General features: G+C 42.5%; 1 protein-coding gene across 3 annotated transcripts in view; it reads right to left on the minus strand.

Moving 5' to 3' along the window:
• Window positions 1-17,618, minus strand: part of TTF2 (transcription termination factor 2) — an 18,520-nt gene extending 902 nt beyond the window's left edge. The window contains exons 1-22 of one of the 3 annotated variants that reach the window (XM_062515480.1): window positions 17,576-17,618; window positions 17,387-17,498; window positions 17,093-17,179; window positions 15,928-15,994; window positions 14,500-15,456; window positions 13,524-13,650; window positions 12,479-12,661; window positions 12,107-12,264; window positions 11,173-11,254; window positions 10,760-10,873; window positions 10,008-10,158; window positions 9,220-9,325; window positions 8,060-8,250; window positions 7,028-7,181; window positions 6,178-6,269; window positions 5,428-5,474; window positions 4,801-4,934; window positions 3,151-3,321; window positions 2,528-2,586; window positions 1,514-1,667; window positions 1,324-1,406; window positions 272-346 (exon numbers count right to left, since the gene is read on the minus strand). In XM_062515480.1, coding sequence (XP_062371464.1) covers window positions 272-346; window positions 1,324-1,406; window positions 1,514-1,667; window positions 2,528-2,586; window positions 3,151-3,321; window positions 4,801-4,934; window positions 5,428-5,474; window positions 6,178-6,269; window positions 7,028-7,181; window positions 8,060-8,250; window positions 9,220-9,325; window positions 10,008-10,158; window positions 10,760-10,873; window positions 11,173-11,254; window positions 12,107-12,264; window positions 12,479-12,661; window positions 13,524-13,650; window positions 14,500-15,456; window positions 15,928-15,994; window positions 17,093-17,179; window positions 17,387-17,498; window positions 17,576-17,603 — 3,332 coding nt within the window. In that variant the 5' untranslated portion in view covers window positions 17,604-17,618. Of the gene's footprint in view, window positions 1-271; window positions 347-1,323; window positions 1,407-1,513; window positions 1,668-2,527; window positions 2,587-3,150; window positions 3,322-4,800; window positions 4,935-5,391; window positions 5,475-6,177; window positions 6,270-7,027; window positions 7,182-8,059; window positions 8,251-9,219; window positions 9,326-10,007; window positions 10,159-10,759; window positions 10,874-11,172; window positions 11,255-12,106; window positions 12,265-12,478; window positions 12,662-13,523; window positions 13,651-14,499; window positions 15,457-15,927; window positions 15,995-17,092; window positions 17,180-17,386; window positions 17,499-17,575 lie in introns of all 3 variants that reach the window. The other 2 variants (XM_062515479.1, XM_062515481.1) reach the window with 2 other exon arrangements.
• Window positions 17,619-19,420: the final 1,802 nt, after the last annotated feature.

Raw genomic sequence — 19,420 nt, forward strand, 5'->3', positions numbered from 1 at the left:
CCAATCAATTAAGAGAAATGGTTTGCTGCCCAAACTGTTCTCAGGAATGAACAAGACATTCCCAGTAATCCACAAGCTGAAAAACAAGAAACTTTTGCTAGCTGTCAGGACCGCAGCATGCGAGTGCCACACAGAACACATGAAGACATTTTTATCTCAGTGCCCAAACCTCAATGCCACTGTCAGACCTTGTGTCTAGGTCTTGTCTCACTGACTAAAGCCAGACAGTATATAAGCAGCAGCTCCTCATTCTGCTAAGTAAAATGCTGACCTGTGTATCACAACATCCTTCTGCTGCCCCACACGATAGATGCGGTCACATGCCTGGTCCTCCAGAGCAGGATTCCTATAAAGTCATTTAAAAAAAATTTTTTTAAGTTTTGCCTCATTTTCCTGCCTTCAGGGAATCCTGTTTTCTTCCTCTGTAGAACTAAAACTGCTCCCAGGCTACTTTAGGTTTACCAGCCTGATGGCCAGCCTTCACCCTGACTGTGTTTTCCCTTTGCCCTGGGTTCCACACAAAGCCAACTGCATGACTGAGACCACTGGTCCATGCAGCCCCAAGTCTGGCCAACACTTGCTACTTAGAGAAAGCTGAGAGTAGGTAGTGAGGAAAGAATGAAGCAGTGAAGAGAGACCATCAGCTCAGGAATACTTATATAAGAGATGGGTCCATCTAACAAAGTTATAGGCCATACTTATTGGTGTAACTTCCATACTGTAGAACCATCTCCTTAATGCTACTACTCAGTAGCTGGTTTTGTATAAGGCACATTAGTTTGCTTTGTAAGTTCCCATAAGCAATGTTTTGTTTAAAAAACCTGCAATTCTGACACTAACGAGCTAAAACAAGTATCAGGAGCTTGCACACACTCTTTCCATATGTAAAATCCAAAGGTACTCTACCTGGGCCCAGTTACTGACTATGCTCCACATCATTGATTTGTTTCATGCCAAATTGCCTGTAGGCATTACTGCACCATTTCCATAGCTGCAAGAAATTAAGCCAGGGACTGCCAAGTCTCCAGTAGCCTTTTGTGATAGAACTGCATACTTGCTTCTTTGGATTGCTGTTATATTCCTCTATTTTTTCTTGCTCCTACAGAGCTGTATTTCAGGGCAGTGAGCACTGGATGGACAAATCAGTATCTTGGATGAAGGCTGTAGTAAAAACACTTTTCCACAACTAACCACTAACCCCTACTATAAGCTAAACACCTCCCTCCTAACCCAGTTGCATCGGACATTACAATACATGCAGTGAGAAAGCAAGCAGCATGCCCTACATATCCTCTCCAAGGTGGAATTTGTATTTCCCTTTACCAGTGCATGTCAAGGAGAAAGAGATGGTTTCCTCCAGTCAAGTTCAGGCCAACACCTCCAGCCAGCAACGAGACCAACATTACCTTCAAAAGCCAAAAGAGCATTAAGGAACCCATTTACAGTCACAAAGTCAGACATCACAGCTGCTCACAGCAATGCTAGGGACTATTTCCCTGCCCTGAATGCATACCTGAGGCCCTTTGGGATTGTTATTGAACTCTTCCACCACATCCATCCTCTGTTTGGGATTGACAGAGCCATCCACTGTGGCGTACTTCAGCCCCAGGCGCTTCAGGTGCACAGCCACAACTTTGAGCATGCTCGTCCACTGAGAGACAACCACACTGGAGAGAGAACAGGAAGTTCACAACCAGCTTTCTCTGTACTGGAACAGTTTGGTCGTTGCAGCATCTCACCCAAGGGGCTACAACAATTCAGCACCCTTCCCCACTGCAAACTGGAGCCGAGCCCCTTCCCAATTCAGTAATAGAGGTGTGGTGGTAGAACTTGCTGTGGAAGGCTAATACCCAATAAATTTCATATAAATTAAGTCTATAACATTTACCTCTATTTTTGGATTTTACATTTCCACCTCCCAAAGACAAAGCTGAGCCACAGCACAGCTTTTTCTGCAAAACACAAAAATCTATAACAACATCAAATTTAGATTCACTCATCTTTCACTCCCCAGTTTCTTAACTAACAGTTTGTGAGGCAGTAACTTGTTTGACAGTTTCTTGAAAGGGAACAGTAGCAAAGTTGGTGCTCCCATTCTTATGAGAATGATTTTTGGAAAAGACTGGGAAAAAAGCTCTCTTTAAGACCTCTGATTAATGCATTCCTTTATCCCTAACAGGTTCAGTTTTAATCTCTACTTTAGACCTCCACTTTTTTTCGGGTTGTGGGGTGAGCAAATACTTCTCATCACAACTAAATTATTCCCAATCCTATTTCTGGAGAATAGTCTTCCTGGACCTCATGGCCTGAGATTTCTCACGTTCCCTCATGTTTACACTTACCTGTATCTTAAACTCCCCTCTTCTGTTGTAAACTTTTTTTCTCAACACTTGTGTTCAACTACTGCCACCATTTTACCATATCATGAGATTTGTATTCAATTATTTTAAGCTATTTCTACTGTTGTCAAGAAACAGTGTGCTTCTCTCAAATCACTATGACTAAAGAAAAGGACATGCTTGCTAACCTTTTCTGAGGCTGTGAATGACTCTGAAGAGTTTTCAATTTGGCCAAGAGTTGAGTTATCTGCAGGTAAAAAGAGCCAAAACATTAGTCTGCTTGCTGTCATAATCCAGTTCATGCTTGGATATTCTTTATTAAAAGCAGAAAGTAGAGTTTGAAGAGATTTTAATAATCATTGGTAAGAACACTCCCACCACAGAAAACAGGGCCAGGAAACCAAATCATACAAGCCTATCTTACAGATTCCAACCTTCCTGTGAGAAGTTATTGCAACTATTTACTACATATTCTTATTGCCATCCCTTTTTTCTAGCTCATCACAAACACCATGGTCTCACATGCAAGCTCTTCTGAGCTTCCAGGAATCTGCTGCTTAAGATTTTCACTTACAGTCTTTCGGCAGTCACATTCTCACACCTTTACTAGAAGTACCCCTCAATATGTGACAAGTTGGAGCCTTCCCAAAGGGGTTCAGCAGGCTATCAACCTACTCATCTCATTTCATCTCAATTGGCAACTTAGCCTGATCTGCAATTACCAAGGTGTGACAATTCATAAGCCATTTAAGAGGCAAAGCACTAAAATCCAAGCTTCTCAAGGAAGGTAAGAATGCCACAACCAGAATACCTTGGTGCTCTCCCTGGTGATGTCAAAGATATCTGTTTGAAAAGCTGTGCCATTGAGGTAGACTGTTGATTTGGAATCAGGAATCTGGAACTCAGATAGTGTCAGAGCACCAAGCTGCTCCTCAACGGAGAGTGCAAGGCCTTCACTGTTCAAGTTAGCTTTATCCAGAGCCTGTGGGAGAAATGCAAAATAAGAAGGGATCACAGTCAAGCCTGAGATCAAACTCAGTATTGATCCAGCCAGCACAGTTATCTGCTCTGGACACTGGGTTTGAAGGATGATATACCACATGAAGACAGAACAATTAAGAAACACTACTGGATCAAGCAGTCCCTTTGGACCTTTATTCTGCCCAAAAAGGGGCAATGTATGGCAAGCATGTGAGCATAGCCATTTCTTGTGGTCCAGACTCCTCAGACCGCGCCCCCTCCTCCCCCTCCCCAGCATTTAACAACTGCAGGGTTACAGATGTTAGAACATATACTCCTGCCTGTTCCCTTAATAGCTGAACTTTCTCTACAGCTGCTATACATATACATATAGAGTTCAGAGCCAAGAATTCCTGAAAGATTACTCTGCTTCATGCAAGGCAACCTCAAAGCACTCACAGAGCTCTCCAAAACATAAGCCCTTTGAACAGGTTACACTTGTGCACTTTTCAAAGCTAGGTTAATCTTAAGACTTCTTTAGCATTAAAGTTCTAGTTCCTTTTTTATCCAAATAAAGGTATTTCCAAAGACAGACCTGCCCATGTAAGTTATGCTAGGTAACTCTTCAGTAGAAAGTAAGCCCATCTACAACACCTTGCGCTTCAAAAGAGAGTTCTAAAATTAACTCTGTTGGAGGTTGGTTCTTTCCCTTTTTCCCTCAGTGGAATTTTACCCATTATCATGCTAAAATACCTGTTGACTGGGCCCTGGTGGCAAAGGGGAAGGGAGAGAGAGGGAAACCCCACGAGATTCAAACAGCCAGAAGAGGAAACGGAAGGCTCTGGCTCAGCCCATTTTCCCCGCGGAGTTCAGACAAGGACGATCGCCGCCTCTGTCCCATTCTGCCATCCCAGCGCCAGGAGCCACCTCACTACTGTCGGACCCTGCACTGCTGCCTTCTCGCTTTAACCTGCCATCATCCAGCACTCTGCTGAGTATCGGGACCGACACCATGAGCGGAGGGTTCTCTCCATATCTCTCTTCCCCATGGGACAGTGCTGCCATCACCCCCAGCCCTCCTGCAGCTCTGCGGGACCTGCCTGCCCCCAGCACTGGGAACTGCAGCTCAGGGAAAAGGTGCCTGCAGCCAGAAACGGATTGGGACTGAGTTACTGTTCTGTTTGTGGCTAATTTCATAGCTGCTGTTGTTCTTGTTTGTCTTGTTAGATACACTAGTAAAGAACTGTTATTCCTATCCCCATACCTTTGCCTAAGAGTTGCCTTAATTTCAAAATCATAATAATCTGTAGGAAGGAAAGATCAAATTTTTCAGTTCAAAGGGAGGCTTCTGCTGTCTTAGCAAACACCTGTCTTTCAAACTAGGACCAACTCTGTTCATACTCTCATAGCTAAAAGAAACAAAGGTGATACCAAGTCTGTTAACTTGCATAAACATTTAAAAAACCCCTGAAATCCCCCCACATCACTACAATCTAATTACCATATTCAGTAAGGAGAGATGGCAGCAGCACTGACGAAGCCTCAAGAGCATGGATAAGACATGGGCAGTACTTGAGGAGCCACTTTCTGAGCCTGCTAGAAATTCCTCTTTACTGAGTCCAAACTCCTGTGCAACTGTCAAGGAAGGAAGACAAAACATCAAGAGCTCTTGAAGGCATTTCCAAGCACTGCCCATTCACCTCCAGGAAGAGGCTCATTAAGAGAAGTCAAGAATGAACAGGCAAGCAAATATCTGACTTAACATAGGAACCCACTAACCCCCGTTTTAATTAAAAGAAGAAAAAAAAGGCAACAAGACAAGTCAGAGTATGATGTATCATACACTAATGCTGACATAGGTTATCTGAGCAACTAGATCTTCATTTCAAAGGAAGTATTGGACCCAGAAGGGTTAAGAGATTTTCCCAGACCCACAACAATGAGAATATACTTTTAGAATACTAAGCTAAGTCCTTGTAACATGAGGAGAGCATTTTCCAAAGAATTTCTAACCCCAGGTCTGTTCCCCCTTCTGAACTGTGCACTTAAAAGCCACCTTTGCAAGCATTTTCAGGGGAGGGCATGCTCAAACCTTTCTCAAAGGGATTATCACCATCATACTCTCTACCTTCATTTTTCTGCTCTTGTCTCTTTAGGTAGGATTGTAGTGCTGACCTGTAAAAACAAGATAAAGACTGAGATTTGCAGCAAGAAAAAAGACAAGAGGGACTTGAGCTTAGAAAGCTGATGATGTTTTAAGGTAAGGAAGGTTTCATTAATCATTCAGTCACAAAATGATCACAAAAAAACCCAAGTTTTGTTTAAGTTCAGTATGATCAAAACCAAAGATGCATTTTGGAAATCACAAGAGAAAGCAAGTCTGCTTTTTGAGTATGAGAACACCTTGAAAGGTACATTTAAAAGGAAGGAAAATTCTTTTCAGTGAGACTGCTCCACAAGCCTAGGAGAACACATAGCTGTAATGCAAGCCAGCATCACTATCTGGAGAGGCCAGCATAATTTCTAATTATACAAGAATCACAGAGGAAAGATGATAATTCTCTCCTTTACAGGTGTTTACACATTATTTAAGAACTACTTGCTGCAATTCCAAATCCTTGGAGTCTTGAAATCAGTAAGTGTAAGGCTAGAATACAAAGCTCGTATGAGGCATGAATATATGGGAGAAAAGAAATTAATCAGTTTTGCATGCTACCCAAACAAGTAATGTATTTTCAAACACTAGATAGACAAATCAGAAGGGAAAAACATTAACAGGAGTTTGTCCAAAAGCTCTCCTCATCCAAAGTTAATTTCTCTTCCAATTTCTGCATCAATAAGAAACAAACCCACAAAATATCTCTACCCATGTTCATACCTGGATCTTGCAAAGAGCACATTGTACACAGATTGCTCCTCTGCTGTAAGTTTTAACTGATGCAAGTGCGTACTACGCTGGGGCAGAGATACCTGAAGTGAAAATTCACAGGACCAGTGCAAAAGTCTTAGAGAGCATCACAAACACCAGCCATCCAAGATTTAACACAGAACTCTAAGTCTCAGAAGACAGCTGTTTGTTCACTAAAACCATATGTATTAATGCAGTTATGACAAAACACAGACACTCACAGAACTCCAAGGACCCTGGTTAACATTCACAATAAAATCCTTATTCCAGCTCATCCAGTAACAAGAGGCATGAGCTATTATATATGAACTGTTCAACAACTACCATAGAGGGATTAATTTCTGTAGTTTTCAAGTACCTTATTTCCCCATTCAAAATAAAACAGTGCACCAAAACCATATCTTTCAAAGTCTTAAGACATGACCTAATACTCCGTTCAACAGACAGTAAAAAGCAATGCAGAAAGCCAATGCTCCAGCACAGACCAGGTCCGTTTGGCATGTGGCAACTTGGGTTCCTACAGATCTAGGCTAGTCCAGTAATCTAGACTAACTTTCCACTAAGTGGCCATCAACATGAAACTACTTGGCATTTTTTTGTCTGCATGTGATTTGTAACTGAAGGGTTTCATTACTCTCTTTAATTCTGCTTTCTGGGTAAACAACCAAAGCATCCCACAGGCATATGCTTCTCTTGCTCAAGAGACTGCAGCAGATGAGAAGCCCCACCTATTAACAAATTTATGTATGTAAAAAACTAACTATCTACTGCAAGGAAAACAATGGAATGATGGTATAATTTTGGAGGGTGAAGTTCTTACCAGGGGCTTGCCAGCCGAATCCAGCTGGTCCTTAGTTCTCTGCAGTAATAGGCTCCTGGTTAAGAGGCTTAGCCTCTCCCCTCCCTTCCTGGTGTTGTTATCTACCTGGTACTTCCACACTTTGTATTCATCAAAAGGAGAGCAACGTAGAAACCTGTGACAGGAAGGAAGGAAGGAAGACATCATACCAAGGGAATAAAAGTTCTTCACTTACTTTGGAGTGACCAGAACCAAATTCCTTGCTACCAAAACAAACTATTTCCAGATGCCATAACTGCATGGCCAAGGAGCAGTAAAACATCTCCAGTGTAATGGTGGTGATAACTTATTTGCTTACATGTTCTACCATCACTAAAACTGTAAGCACCTTTATCTGATTCTGTATCCGCCACTTCCTCTTAGCCTGTTATGTTTCAAGCATCACCAGCAAACCAAGGACATCAAGATGCAGAGGCACTTTCCAAAAAGCATATTCCTCTGTTATTTCAAAATAGCAAACTTCTTACTTGACAATTCATTTCAATTATCCAAAATTAACTTCAAACACAAGTTCTCTCTGGTTCTCCGACACCATTTGTAACCTTTCCCCCCCTCAGCAATGAGGAGCACCTGTTTATCACTGTTCAGAAAATCCAAAGTTTTCACCCTTTCCTTCAATGACCTTGTAGCACAACACTCCAAGAAGGTCCTCCCAGGCTGCCCTGGTAACAACAGGGATTAACTCATAAAACCTCTGTTCATTAAAATTGGTTTTGTGCATACTCATCCTGAAGACAAAGGAGATCCAAGGTAATTTCCCCTTTGTTCTCCAAGGAGGCATAAAAAGCTACAAGCAACAGCAGACACATGGTCAGCCTTGTGCAACGCCTCAATCACAGCCTTTGCACTCCAGTGCTAAGCATTAATATAACTAATCTTACTACTCCACATATCCTAGAAAGATCCCAAACTTAGAAACAACTTCAGCACTTCATCAGAGAAGAACTACTAGGACCGGATCCCTGTCCATGTGGTCACATGCAGCCAGCTCACCTCAGGAGAGAGTACATGTCCAGCAAGTTGTTCTGTATCGGCGTCCCAGTGACAGCCCATCTGGCACTGCATCTCAGTTTGCACACAGCTATAGAGGTTCGAACCCGTGGGTTTTTGATATTGTGAGCTTCATCCAGTATAATTCGAGCCCAAGCTACCCTGAGCAGAGGGGAACAGGGAGATGATCCACCCTGAAAGAAAAAGCAGACTATAATCTGAAGCAAAACCTAGGTTCTCCAAGGAACCACAAGCAAACACATTTTTCCAGCAAGAAGTCCTATCCTGATGTTAGCAGCAGTTTGTGCTCTTCCTGTCACATAAGAGATGATCTTCAAATATCATCTCTTTAAAGCTTCCACATTTGAAGCTTATAAGCCAAAAGGTAACTTATTTGGTTGATCTCAATAACAGTTTCTAGTATTTTGCTTGTTTTCTTGCTTTTAACATTTTATCATATAATGTTCTTGCTTCAAGAGGCATATCAAAGTTTTGCTATGCTGAGATGAAGGACCACATATAATTATTCTGATCTCTCACTATTTTATAGATGCCACCGAAAAGTTTTAGGAAATTCCAAGTCCTGTTTTCTTCAAGAGCTGCACCTACAGCTGTGCAGAGAGGTTGAAGACAGCAAGGGACTTCCTCCACACTGTGTAGTCATTTCAGTCAGCACTCAGCAGTCACATCATTATTTTCATAGCCCAGCCAACACACTACTGTTGGTCTTCAAGGCAGCATGAAAGCTGCCTCAGTCTCAGTTCAGACTGAGCACAACATGTTTCTGGAGTTTGGAGTGACATTAGTGCTTCAAGCAACAAAGAGCATCAAACAGGAGATTCTACCGCTCCTTCACCTCAAAAGGAGAATGAGATTCACCACTGCATTCTTAAAATTACTTCTTAAGACATTTCAACTCTATTCAATATATCATATTCCATAATTCTACAGAACAGATAAATTCACAAGATATCTGTTCTTGCTGCACTTCACAGCACTTTCATAATTTTGCTTTTATACAAATAATGAACAGGGGCTTATGAAAAAAAAAATCAAGCTGCTGCTCACTGTAGCACACAAGGTGCTACTTCAAACAAGCATGGTTTGCAACACCTCAAAATAAAACCTTAAGGCAATTCCCTACCGACATTAGGGCTTCTCACCCTCACATCATGGTCCTGAGCAGGGACTTCCCCCTCTTCTTTGCTTGTGGGAATCTCCTTGGAGAGAAGGCTATAGGTTGTGACAACAACATCATATCCAGCAAGCCTGAATGAACGGAAAGTAGTAATCAGGAGCAAGAACAAATAAGGAATTCATTTTGCAAGAGAGACTAAATGCATGCTGACTAATGCATTTGAGAACTACACAGCACTACAGGGGGTAAAATGCTGAGTTTTACAGAAAACTGAGCTTCATTGCAGTGAAGCAGGAAAGACACATTGTCCCCATTTTATGGATACTGGAATCAGACACATGGAGCTCAAGATGACAAAAAAAAAGCACCCATTGGCCAGAATGCATATCACATGGCATGAGCCCTGAATCCATATGGCTGAGAGCCTGCTCAGGAATACTGCTCGCATGGCCTGAAGAGGTCTAGAAAACACACTGATCTGTATGTACAGCTGATAAAAAATACAGCTACAAAGCACAAGCATGGAAGAAACTGCCACTGACAGTCTTTGCAAGCAAGAGATATTTTAGAGAATAAAGACTTTTTTTTTTGCTATCAGAAGCAGCAATAGCCTCCACTAGAACCACAGGCCATAAATGTTTTACTAAATACACCTTGACAGCACACATCAGCCTAACTTTCTGAACCTTCCACATTTCAATACTTCATGTTCTCTCACCATTCTACATCCACTAAATTTCAACTTTGATAAACATAATCTCTTGCTACATGGTATTTTGCTTTTCTTAGTCATATTTATGGTTTAGCACTTACACCTCTGCATTCTTATCTCGACTTGGCCCATAATACAAATAGACCCTCAGTTCTCCAAAGGCCACGCGTCTCTCAATCTCTTTCTTCCAGTGATGGATCAAGGATGCAGGACAAATGACTAAAGTGCCATGGGAAGGGATAACAGTGAAGTCTAAAGGAAAATATCGCAGACAAGTTTCAATGTTTTCACATTAGACTAGAACAAAGACAGAATTTTTGGAAAGTCACAATTGAGAAGAGTGTCCAACCAGTTCCATCAGAATACAGACAGTACAGACTGTAGACACAGAAGCAATACGCCTTGAAAAAGCACTAATATTCCCAGTGTCTGTGGACAACATAAAAGTAATCTTTGGGGGAGTGTTGGAAAGAAAAAAGATCAGTCACAAGGAGGTGAACAGTAGTTATTTTAAATCCTTATGAAAACTACACATATGTTTAAAAAACCGGAATCTTTTGCAAACCCAGCATTTACTGACTAACTATTTCAGGGAAACAGTTGAAAAAAAATCACCCAAACAATATAAAGTAATGAGTTGGAAAATCCTACACATCCAATGGAAGACAAAAATGACCCTGATCAAGAGAAAGGCCATGCAAGGAAGCACAGTAAAATTTAGCCAAATATAAGTTTCCTGCAGATACACAGATACAGTATATTGTTCTGCAACCCCTTAATCTGTAATGCTTTAGACATTTCAGATGGCACTTCATCATAACATATGTGCTGTAGGATGGAAGCAATTCTGTACCATTTTTGGATAGCCATATTTCTAATGTTTCCTTTCTTTTTTCTGTCTTCAGCTGCTTCTGGGCCAGAATGAGAGCAATCATCGTTAGAGTCTTCCCCAAGCCCATGTCATCCGCTGCAAAAAGATGCATGCAAGTTACCACCTGCAGAAATGAGCCCACTTGGATCTACACAGAGGGAAATACTACAAGAGAAAGTGCCCTGAGGAACCCAGAAAATCAAAAAATACAGATGGAAATTTCATGGTATGATTTAGTAATTGGTTAGTACCTGTACTTGGTAATAGGGCACAGAAAACAAGCCCTTTTGAATTGTCTACAAAATAACCAGTTATTGCCTCCAAGTAAGTTACACACAGAACTCTGCTGCCACAGATCTGCTCCACAAAATCCACTTTGCTTTTCTGTCACTCACCCAGAATTCCTCCACATGGCTTCTGACTCTCTCTCCAGAGGAGCCATGCAAGTGCCTGTTTCTGGTGCTGCAGCAGTGGGACCTGAGGGGGTGAAAGAGACATAGGATTTGAAGGAAACACCTGGCAAAATTTAGACACATCTGCTTCCTGTACCAATTATCCTGTTCAACTGTTTTGCTACAATCCTACTAAAAGGAGTTTACCTACTTGTTCTTTTTCCACACGGGCTGGGATACCTACGGTAAGCAACTTCTGAAGACAGAAGGTCAGCAGTACCATAGATGAGTCTTCCTAATGCTGCCTGCACTAACCAACTTAGAGCCCAGAGCGCTTTCAGAGAACAGATGGCTTGTTCAGCTAGAAAATCCACCTCAGACTACCTTGCTTACAGCAGCTATCCCTGTCAAGGAAAGAGATTGAGAACACTTCCACTTCTCACTGAGTCCAAGACCCCTACAGACTTCGAAACAGGAAGAGGGACTACATACTACCATCACAGGACATTCAGTGGCCTTTCCCACCACTGAAAAGGTCCCAAGACAATGTGACAAGTGACACAACATACAGGTATCTACACACCATCCTGTAGAGGCATGTGCCTTTGGTCCAATACCTTGCACATAATCTCAAACAGATCAGAACTGCCTACTCTGGAGCCCATCACATTGCATGAACTCAATGACCTGCAACACTTTTTTGAAATATTATTTCTTATAGCTCACCAGGAAGAATGAACAATGAGGTTCTCAGCCTGTTCCTCACACCTTTGTTCTGCCAGTCATGTACAAACAACACAGATGGAATGCAATTAGAGAATCTCCTTCCAGCAGTATGCAAAGTACATCAAAGTAGGAAGGAAGGAATGCTCTAGGGTACCACTCAGAGGTTATGATTCATGCATCAGCATGACAGCTTCCATCCTTGCCAACCCACCTTCAGTCCAAAGGGATCTTCAGCTGTTGTCTCCTGTGTTGGACAGGATTCTAGAGATTTGTGAAGATGATTAATAGCCTCAAATGTGGCACTGTGTACAGCCCTGATTCGGTCTTCTGTCATTCTTCCCCCATACAGATTCTGCACACCAACACTCACTGCAAAGATACAGTACCAGAGATGTGTTTACAAAGCTAACTTTCCCAAAAAGATCTTTCACCTCAGAGATTGACTTCAGTGGCTACAGATGCCTGAAGGACAGTAGGCAGTAACAAAACAGGCACTCTTACATGTATCCACAAGTTGCAGGATTATTTCAGAAATAGTACTCAATGGTGTTCTCTGTAATGGCAAAAGTCTTTCTATACTTACTTTCAAAACTTTGGCCACTGGAACCTAAAGTAGCAGCAGCCGAGGGGTGACTGTGTGAGCCTGGAAAGGCCTCTGCTGTAGGATCCTGGAGTGGGAGTGGTGTTATCAACTTCGTACCACCTGGCCTGTCAACTGGGTTAGACAAAGCTTCTTTATGGCAACTGCTCCTTGTGCTATCCTGCCCTTAAGGAGAAAGGAATCACAGGCTGAAAAGGTTGCACAGTGAACCTCAGAGCCTTGCTCTACAGGCCAGAGAAGAGTCTTCATTTTGCCCAATAGTCTGCTTGCAAAATACTATGAAGTGGTGACACCAGTTCAATAGCAGACTCCCACATCACCTGAGCAACTGCAACTACCAACATGTGCTCTTGGCCTGATGCTGTGACAGGCAATGAGTCCAGCCTCAGTATGTGGTTTACAGCAACACAGTGAACTCTGCAACTGTGATCAGAGTAGTACAGACAAGGTGAATTTTGCACCCTGTTCCCAGATGATTTATTAATTTTGAAGACCTCTCTCTCGTCAATATTTTGAACACAAAAACTACTGAAACATCCAAGAACAAATGGGCCAAGAGCACATGAGCTTTTCTCCCTCAGGAACGGCACACTGGAAGCTGCTCATTTTGAATCCGGTAACTGGAATATTCGGTGACAACAACATGCATGAACAACACAGTTCCAGAATGCAACAGCAGGAGCTAACACTTCATTTGCATGTTCTCAGAGATACCTGTCTCAATTGTGTAGCCAAAGCTGGAAAACTAGATACTAATGGTGGGAGGAAACTCCCTTGGGAAGCCACCACATTACAGAGGAAATATTTGAGTTATTCCATTCATATGCTCCCAGACATGTATTTTGCAATTAAAACTTTTCATCTTCAGTAAATCTCAACAGATAAATGTTTTATAGCCTACAGGCCATATAAAAGTTTATGCTATATTTCCTCTGTATTAACAATTACTTTAAGACAAACTGTTATGCAAACTTCTGGAGCCAAAAAAAAAAAAAAAAAAAAAAAAAATAGGAGAAAAAAGCCCTACCTTTTTCACTAGTATCTGCTGTTGAAATGTTAAGAGCACTGAGTACAGCTTCCAAATCCTGCACTTGCTTTAATAACCGTTCCCCTTTATCTGGCAGCAACTGAACGTTCACTGTAGCCAATGTACTCTGCAAAAACAAAAGAAACCAATACTTGAGTACAGTTACCAAAACAGAACAATCAGGTCAGAAGTCTAAGAAGAACTAATCTTATCCCATTTCAATCTGTATTTTGATACTGTTCTGTAATCTCCAAAAGCTCTCAAGTGCCATTCAGTGCAATTACACAGTCTTTTAGCAGAAACACTAACGAACCACTTTAGAAAATATGGAAGGACACAGGGACTCCCCGTATTGATGAAGCAGGCAGTCAGGTGACAAACATCTCTCAAAACATCCACAACATTTAACCTACTTCAACCTTTCTATTTTTGCTTGCACAAACAACAGTTCTAACTTTATTTCAAGGTTGTTCTGAACTCTAGACAAACCGAAGGGGGTGGGGGGTGTATCATAATAAAAACCGTAAAACACAGTGATTGGCAATTATTTAAACAAGAAAGCAAACAGGCAGGTAGTTCATTTCACCCTAGTGTGAGCTTTCATAGCTAGATCACTCTTACTGCACAAGGCCAAGAGAGGCTACCGGAAACAGCTGTTATTTACAAAGGTTAAACTGACTGTGCACTATTCCATTTTATGCAAATTACTTTCAGGATAAAAGACAACGTCAGGTGGGTCAAAACTGAACATCCCCAAAGGCAGAACACTGTATTACCTTAGAGGTAATTGGTCTGTATTTGCTTAATACAACCAGTCTGTACATAGGCTGAATTCCCTCCCAAGCTACCTCTTCCTAAACCCCATTTTGAGCTTCTGCTCTGAAGAGATACCACATTCTGATGCCTGTCACAAGTAAGGAAAGTAACCTTGAAAACAGAACAATAAACCCCCTAAATAATAGGTGAAATAAATGACCTTTTTCTGTTTCAGCTGGACTGAAAGACGGTTATGAAGCACTTTAGGGTCCTGGGGTCCTTCCATGTGATGTGATGCTGCTGCTCCTGGCAAAGATGTCCCCTGTACACTCTTTGCTGATTTTCCTGAAGGAATCTCAACTGATTTCTCAGGTTTACTTTTACCTGATGAGGAACAAGCAAATTGTATTTCATCACTGTCATCGCCAGAGGCTTCACCAGGAGGCTGTGGAAGCCCTGGCCCGGGCTGTGCCTTGAGCAGCTCTGCCTCTGCCCCTCCCCTCAGGGCAGCACACTTAGATACTGACTGTGCTCCTGCTGGGGAAGGGGCATATTCCTTAGACACCGGTTTCATTTCACCATTCTTCTGAGCCGTGCAATCTTTCTCTCTTGTTTCTTTATCCCTACAACTTTTTAAGCATTTTTCTCCAAGCTGCTCCTCCCCTGGAGGCTTAGTACTCATACTTTGCTTTCCAAGACTCAGTGGCAAGAGTTTTGATCCTGTGCCTGGCTCTTTGCCCATGGACTCAGAAGGCTTCTTGGCTTCCCTGTCACTGCCAGCATATTTCTCTTCCTCTGAAAGTGTATATTTCCCTTTTCTGGTCTCAGAAAGGCAGAGTTTAGATCCAGACACTGTAGTCTCCTGAAGTTCTGGGTCACTTTTACTTCCTGTGGATGTTTTCTTTTTATTTTTGAGCTCTTCAAGAGGTACTGTCTCTATGGAGTAATCAGAGGTTGATTTCTTCTCTTTATGTGACACCAGCACACTCTCATTCTTTGCATTAACTCCTTTTTCTTTACCTTCCTCTCCATTTCTTTGCTTCATTTGTTTCCAGGATGATGGTGCAAAATTCTTGTCAAGCACTTTGAATGGATTTCTTTGGCTACTAGGATTGAAGAAAGGTACTGCTCTGGGCTGGGATTCCAAGGGTTTTGACACTCCGGTAGCCTTCGGATCCTGCAATTTGTACGTGGGTATAAATGCTAATGTACAAATTATTAAAACCTGTTAATAACATACACCACTTGAACACCTCAAGCAAGACTTCATCCTCTACCAAGATCATCTTTCCTATCATTTTAACACAACCAGGTTAAACATTTCATATGAAATCCAAGACAGAATGGCTGGTTTTCTACTTTCTTTGCCATTCCCATTGTTTTTTGGGATCAAGACTCAGTAACACAGTCTCTAGAAAAGAGGACAGCCAGGAATTAAATCCAAGTTTCTTCTAAGGCTGAAGAAGAGTGATTATTTCACACAACTTAGAAGAAAGAAAAGTCTCATCTAGAGGACAGCAGGCCTGATGCACTTATCAGCTAGAAAAATATAAAATCTCCCACTAAGTTTCAGAGGTGATTATGGTATATGGAATGAAAAGTCATGCCAGAGTAAGATGATACTGTAATACAAACCAAACACTCATACCTGCCATGGGACACTTCCACACCACTTCTTCCCATTCAACTTACTCTTAAGACACCGGTAAAATAGCCTAACAAGGATTAAAACAAGACTTCAATCCCAGGAGCCAAAAAAGGAGCTCTAAGCATTCTTTCAAAAGTACTTTGCATCAAAAACCGTTGCAGAGTTCTACTAACCAGTACTTTACATTCCAACCTTTGCATAACAAAAGGCCATGAACACTGGCAACAGAGCATTTAACTAGTAGTTAAAACTAGTGTTCTCTGAATAAAGATTCCTAGGGTTGGGGGGGGGTGTTTTTTTTTTAATTTCAGCAATAGAAGAGTAACTACTCAGGAAAAAATACTATGTTTAGAACCTTAGAAGCATCTTATGATTTCAAGGTGCAAGGAAACAGTTCTTCTTTTAGTTACACTGCACAGGCCACCTCATCCTTAAGCAACTCAGGAACAGAAATACTTTGGATGTGATTTCTTTTTCAAACTAGCAGCCAATCAGGACTGCTGCAAGTACTTCATCAGAATTAACGCTGAAATTGATGCTGAGTTTGGATGAACCCAACCACAGAGCCATGTTCAAATCTGTTCAAAAAAAAACCAAAAACGTTATCTGATGGCCCAGGTTTATACAATTGGATGTAACTGCTGATAAAAGTGGCAAACGTTTGGAAACAGGGTGCCTCAGGGCTTGATGATGCTCTCCAATTTCAGAAGGAAACTGCAAGTCAGTCACCATCAAACAATTCCAAATGTTTCAACATGGGCAATAAACCCGTTTCCAGTCTGAATGACTGGTGGTTAAACTCTCAGTTGTTCGTAAATAATAAAGAGACCTAGACTTTCCTGATCCTAAGAATAACCATTTTTATTTTTAAGAGGCAACATCCTACAAAATAAGTCTTCAAAGATGCCATAAAAAGGTGATCCTCTAATAAGAGCCCTCCTTTCCCCACAGAACACAGGTACACCTTAGGTGGATGTTAAATCCTCATTACAGAAAAACTACTTAATCACCAGGTTCAAGTTTTCTGATGTGTAACTGTAAAAACTAAACGACCATTAGTCAGCATTTGTTTGTGAAGATTATTTTAGGGACTGATAAAGAAGGAACATAGATTTTACCAGTCTGACGGCAGACATCCGGTTTTTTAAAACTTTGAGGAACTTACTGGTATTCATCTTTGTCCGGCTGCTGAACCAGGACTTGCAGCTCCACCACGGATCCCTCATGGATCAAGCAGTGAGAAGCAGGAACCCTGAATGGAGGAAAGAAAAAGTGGAAGAACACAGGCAAGACAAACTGCCCAGGAAACGGCCACCACAAAACAATCACTTGAAAAAAGCAAAAGCTACGTAAGATAACAAGTATGCGACTGCTGATACAGCAGTGAATTTCCCTCAGGACAGCCAAGTGTGCCCCCAGTCCCATCGTCCCCCTCCTGTCGCCCGTGCCCTGCACCTACAGCGCTGGGAGGACGAAGCTGCAGGCAGCGGAGCTCTGCGTCCCGCACACGTAGAAGCTCTTCCCTTTGTTGGGGCCATCGCGGACACCCGTTTTCAGGAAGCAGAGGGACCCTGCGGAGTGAAGAAGAGCGGAACTGGTCAGGCCGAGCTCCCCCACCACTCATGGGGATCCCCGGGCCGCCCCTCACCGTGCTCGGCGCACAAAACAACCTCCATGACCACACGGCACGGCCGCGCCCACCCTTTGAACCGGTCAATCCCGTCGGGCCGGCACTCCCACCAATCAACGCGGGGCAGGGGCGGGGCACAGGCGGGAGAGCCAATCGCCGCTGCGCCGTGCGCTCCCCTCGCGTACAGACATCGCGCCCCCGAGGGCGGAAACAGGCGGGAGGAGACAGGAGGGCGGAGCCACATGGAATGGGCGTGGTTACACGAGGACGTGGCCATACGGGGGGCGGTACACCTGGGGCCTGGCCAGCACAGCCGCGCTCCCAGAACTTACCTGGTGCGGATAGAGCCGTGCTTCGGCCAGGACACCTCCCTGTCCTGGAAACGGCTCCAGCTGCCGCGCCTGACAGGCTCAGCCTGCCAGCTGGACACACGTTTAAAAGTAAAGTACTTAAAGGTTAATGTAAGTTGAAATATTAGTACAAACGAACACCACAGACCATCAGGAACTGGAAATATGTTTTTGGAGATTTTTTCCTCTTCTGTATTTAAGATGGGAAATACAGTTCGACAAAATATGTGCATTTTTCAATTACTGATTTTGTTAATGACAACTCAAGTGAGAGAACGACTCCGGTAATAACGGAGTTATGGGAAGGTTAAAAAAATATGAACGTGTACAAAAATATGAACAACATTTACACTGAGTAACAGATTAGTGACATTAACACTGGCAGCCAAACTCAGCCATGGTGTAAACTCTTTCAATCCCCCTGACCTGCTTGAAGACTGCATTTGCCTCAGTACCTGTGTAAAAAACGTGCTTTTTACGCAATACTATCGATTTTGTACTTTCACACGTGCATTGGAATTTTTTCTCCTGAACACAGAATGACATTCTGGGCCAGCACCTACTCCTCCACAACTCGTGTGTGCCATTTTGGCATTCAGCAAGGACTCTGCTCAACTTGGCTCAAGCAGTAGTACGGAATAAAAGGGGCACAGACAAAATACTTCCCGGCAAGTGTACAGCTAAAGAGTGTTGAGTACTACAAGCGGCTGTAATTGTAATGTTAATGGTAGCAATAATGACCTTGCTGCAGGGCGTTTACCAGCAAATACGGGGGTTTTTGGTTCTTTTTTTCCTCACGAGTACCCACAGGTGCAATTTCTCTAACACATTAGAAGCAAAAAAGTGCAGGAGTTAGAATCTCACTATTATTAATTGATTCATTCCTGCATTATGCTAAGAGCCATCTTACTGGAGCTTAAGTGTTCTTGCTCTAATAGCCTGTTCTTAAATCAGCAAACCATGTACTGAATTTTAAGCATGCAGTTATATTTTACATGGGAATGCAATGGGATTCAGGCTAGTTCAGAAAGTCAAGTTGCTTTGTCCAGAGATGGACATAACCTTGTGCTGAAATACATCTCTGAGTCATGAAGACAGACAAATAATATGTCTAAATACAGTACTGGAGTGAGGCTCTGCTTCACAACACTTTGCTTCTGTGCCTCTCAATAAATTGACAAAGACAAAACTTCATGAGCGTATACCCCATTTTTGCCTGGATGGGAACGTCCTGCTCCTGATTTCCAAACAATCTGCAGCAAAACCTCATACAAAGCACTACTGGTGAAAGGTAGAGGCACAGGGGAGCAGATAGTAAACAAACACAAATCCTTGGTCCTTAAGTCCATTTGCTACTGACACCCACCCCAAGGAATTATCCTGCTCACCTGTGTCTCCCTCTCTTTTAAATACAAAGTAAGGTAGGGCTTTAATCCCCCAAAAGTAAGGAAGGCACAGAAAGCTTTCTCAAGCTGGATATACTCAAAAGATCCACCACATCCCTCTTTTCCTT

Source organism: Cinclus cinclus, chromosome 2 (assembly GCF_963662255.1).
Source record: "Cinclus cinclus chromosome 2, bCinCin1.1, whole genome shotgun sequence".
Lineage (NCBI taxonomy): Eukaryota > Metazoa > Chordata > Aves > Passeriformes > Cinclidae > Cinclus > Cinclus cinclus.